The sequence below is a fragment of the Populus euphratica genome, unplaced genomic scaffold (assembly GCF_000495115.2).
Source record: "Populus euphratica unplaced genomic scaffold, PopEup_1.0 scaffold21.1, whole genome shotgun sequence".
Taxonomy (NCBI): domain Eukaryota; kingdom Viridiplantae; phylum Streptophyta; class Magnoliopsida; order Malpighiales; family Salicaceae; genus Populus; species Populus euphratica.
In genome coordinates this window covers 905,386-909,742 of record NW_011499887.1, presented here as the reverse complement: position 1 = coordinate 909,742, position 4,357 = coordinate 905,386, and the positions used below count along the sequence as shown (strand labels likewise).

The following is a 4,357-nucleotide window of genomic DNA, read 5'->3' as shown; positions in this document are numbered from 1 at the left end:
CAACATTACTTCAGGTCAGTGAATTGTGCATATATACTTTATTTTGTGATGAGGCGTTTGTGGAAATTCGAATTTGAGAATTTAGAATATTTACCAAAGTGTTCAAAAACCATTTAACAAAATGGCGTGCTTATTTTACTGCTGAAGTGGCCTCTTGATCTTCTTGTGTGTGAGTCAGAGATTGCAGTTAAACAATTTGTATTTAGCTGTTTTATTGCTTTCCTTTCCCCTGCAGGGCTTTGGTGGTGCCAAGGATCTCCTGTCAGTTCTGAAGATTGTCTGTGAAATGAAAATGCATCGGAATTTAGTTATTGATCGAACTGCATTCACAGCAATGGTTGATGCATTGCTAAACTGTGGTTCCATGAATGGTATGCCACATTTGGATTTTTACTCAGGGTTCTGCAGTGCTTATCAATTTAGGTTATAAAGCTGCATTGGAATTGAAATTTGAATTAATATCAGCATCTTGTAACATTTAAGCATTTAACCATATATGCATGCATGTATACTTTAAAAAAAGTGCTTTCTGTTTTTATTTTTTCATGCTGAATAGTACCATCTGATTCATTTTAATGGGTGAAGGCTACACAAAGTGTAGTTGAACTTCTACTTCTTTCACTTCTGACGCTAGCTGTCACACCCCTCTCCGAATTACTTTGGTAATGCATCTTAGTATCTTTGATTATATTCACTTTAGAATTGTGCTTTAAGTTAGTTAAGTAAACCAACCTCTCTAATTGCTTCTTATTGTTACCTAATCAATTAAATTTACCTACCAGACATGTATTTATAAGCATACACAACCTGCTGTCCATCAAACAAGCTTATATGAGATCTTGTTGTCTTGTCTTGATCATTCACTTATATCTTACATCTTTGCACATAGCTATCCTATTGGTCAATTACACACTAAAAGAGTCCATGCATGGCACGTTTAAATATGCATTTACATGTGTAATGACCCATACTCAAAAGCTAACCTATGAAAGATACCATAGCATCACTTAAGTTAAACTTCAAGCTAGGACTCCAAAGACTCTTCGGTTGGTAGCCTATCTCTTGAGCCCTCTTTCAACCTCATCTTGATTCTATGAAAATAATTTATCAACTACTAATGAGATAACCCAGTGAATGATTAAAGAGATAAGCATGGGAAACTTCATAAGTTTTCAACATGTATGCCTAACATCATATCGACATAATATTTACACAAGTAAACATGTATGACAATTGAATGTCCATATCTCATATCCATATACTACTCAATGGTAGCATATGTAGCATATAGGTGGCCACTATTTCATGTAAAGCAAGCTTTCTTCTTTTCACATATCATGTGCAATTATATCAACACAATATTTGGGCTAAAACATATCTTTCACTTTAAAAAACACATAATGCTTCAATCTTTAATGGTCATACTCTTATTTAGCAATCATCATAAGAAGTTTCCATTGAAAACTGAGGTTATACATATATATTCTGAAAATCCAGCAAGCATTTAAAGAAATTCTTCATACATAAAAGCATCCAAAAACAATAGGATTTATGCATACTTATTAATTTAATCACTCACCATAAGCGCTTTAGCCCTTTACCCCCTACTTTTTCCTTTACTTTCTTTTCTTTCCTTTCTTTTATAACATCACAATCTATCTTCGGTTTTCTTTCTAACAATTCTAATGAATTTAAGCACTAATACCTTACAATTTGTTCTTGGAATATATGGTTTGGTAGTGTTAGTTTGTAGGATGGTGTTTTGCTCTCTCTTAAGTTCAAGAAAAGGGTGTAGATGGTTCTGAAAATTTTGAAGGAAAGCACATCTCTACCTTCCTTTTGACACCTGATAAGCATGACATGCCAAAACTTGTTTTCCTTCACCTACTTAATCATGCAAAATTTATCCTACTTCACCTACTTAAGTTAGTAATTGCATTTTGAACCTTCTTTATTTTAGTTCTTTGACTTTTGTCCCCTAATTTTCTCTAATCTTGCATTATTATAAAGAAATCACCAATTATAGTCAATACAAATTTAGGGGTGTTACACCAGCAATGGTTCTAAATTATTCTTGATACAAAAATAGAGCAAAAGTCTTATAAGCACTCATGAGATATTTTCTGTGATACATCTAGGTGCTCTTTGTGTATTTGGAGAAATAATAAAACGTGCTGGTGTGAACCCAAAGCTTCGACCAAAGCCTCACCTCTATCTTTCCCTTATGCGTGCTTTTGCCAGTCAAGGAGATTACAATATGGTAAAAAATCTGCACAAGCGATTGTGGCCAGATTCATCTGGAGCCATCTCTCTAGCTCTTCAAGAAGAAGCAGATCATCTTCTCATGGAGGCGGCTTTAAATGATGGCCAGGTACTACAAACAACTGTGCTATTGTACTTGCTTTGTGTTTTTATTTTCTTTAAATGATAAAGCTATTCTTGTTTCCAAATAGTACTACTCTCTGTGATTAGCTGATGTGATTGAGAAATTACTGAACATTACAATGTTTGTGTGTTATCCTTTTGTCAGGTTAATGTGGCTCTGGAAAATCTCACAAATGTTGTACTAAAATGGAAACGGATACCATGGACAAGTCGAGGAGGCATGGTATGTAATTGCAATTTACTTTTCATGAATAATTGAAATGAAGAGTGACTATGCGCCCCTGATTTAGGTTTCATATAAAGTAATCTGTTTAACTGGATGCTCTGTAATATGCAATGTTGGAGTCACCTGAAATGTCATTTCTTACTGCTTGTCAACTGGCTCAGAGCATTACAAGTGTTTGGTGGATACGTTGACTTTTGGGAAACCAGTGTTAAGAACATCTTTCAGACATTTCTTGATTGAACCTAAATTTCCATAACTTATTTAGTGCTTTGTCAACTAAGCCTAGAATTTTGGATTTTGAAATTATGCAAAGTTACATGTAACTTTTTAAGCAATGGCTGTTATTTCTTACTAAAGTTGTTCCCAACCCTCAATTTACCTGTGGAATGAAGGTTGCTATGCGCATAGAGGCCTTGTTGGGATTCACCAATTCCATATTCAGTCCTTATCTGCTTCCTCAGGTACGTGAGTTTATTTATCAGCATTCCATGTTCTTGAAGCATATATGGATCTCCTATTGACTGATAATGAAAAAAACACAAGATGGATACATGTTGAGACTGGATCCACCACGGGCGATTCTTTTACATGAATGGCTCTTGCCAAGAACGCAACCCAATTGAATACCCTTAGTTAGCAAATATTTGGTTCTTGTTGGACTCTTAAATAAACTCGTTTATGGATGATAGATGCCAGTATGCGACTGAGAGTTTTTCACCTGTGATAACTTAAGGTCATGTTTGACAATCTACAAGCTACAGATCACCACGTGAACCTCTCTGACAATCTTGAGTTCAAACTCTCTGTTCAGGTATCACCAAGTGAACCAATCGAGAGCATCATGATGCCACTAAAAGCAGCTAAGCCTTTACTTGGTACCCTTCACTTGAAGAAAGTGGTTATGCGCTTCTTTTGGGATCAAGTTGTGCCTATTGTAGATGACTGGGGCAGCTGTGTGGGAGCATTGCATCGTGAAGACTGCACCGAGGTACTTTCCCGTTCTTCCTTCTCAGTGACTTCCAGATTATAACTCTGTTGACTCACCAAGTTAAATTCCAGCCTTATCAAATCTCACTTGATGCTTATTTGGATGCATGATGATGATGTTTTAAATATTTTGCAGTTGAATGCCCCCCTGATGACAATGATGAGAAGCCCTCCACCTTGTGTTACAACCACGACGTCTATCGGCCATGTGGTTGATCTAATTTTAGAAAAGATGTATAGAATGGTTGTTGTTGTAAAATATAGTAATTTAAATAGTTCTACTAACGGCTCAGGTTCTAAAACTGTTTGAGTTTTTACAGCTGAACAATTGTTTAAACTTGTTGTGCCTGTACAACGGCCATTGGAGCAAGAAAGAACTCTTGGTAGAAGACGGTGTGAGAATTTTGATGCGTAATTGTATTTGTTACTCGACTGAATTCCTGCGCATTATCCTATTAAAGAAGAGTCTTCTCATTTTCTTTGATTAAAGAAGTCTCGTATTTCTAATTATTGGAGGGTATAATTCAGCCTTTTTCTATCCAATATTTCCACCACCTACATTTCATCACTAAACCACGTTGTCCTCCACCAACGCCATCATTATACTCATCATGAACACTACTACCTTATAATATATTAATATTTATTTATTTATTTATTAATTGTTTGTTGTCTGAATAAGGGAAGGAATTTTGCAATTGAATGGGTTCGGGTAGTTTGCTTACAAGGTAATTAGTTCAGTCTTTTTTCTTTTATTTG

At 35.5% G+C, this 4,357-nt stretch overlaps 1 protein-coding gene across 1 annotated transcript in view; it reads left to right on the top strand.

Annotated features, from left to right (window-relative positions):
- The window catches only part of LOC105130605 (pentatricopeptide repeat-containing protein At5g10690-like), a 5,925-nt gene extending 1,838 nt beyond the window's left edge, over window positions 1–4,087 (top strand). Inside the window, 7 exon segments of the mRNA XM_011033178.1 lie at window positions 8–14; window positions 236–371; window positions 2,139–2,371; window positions 2,531–2,608; window positions 3,004–3,072; window positions 3,423–3,599; window positions 3,735–4,087. Coding sequence (XP_011031480.1) covers window positions 8–14; window positions 236–371; window positions 2,139–2,371; window positions 2,531–2,608; window positions 3,004–3,072; window positions 3,423–3,599; window positions 3,735–3,908 — 874 coding nt within the window. The 3' untranslated portion in view covers window positions 3,909–4,087.
- The last annotated feature ends 270 nt before the right edge of the window (window positions 4,088–4,357 follow it).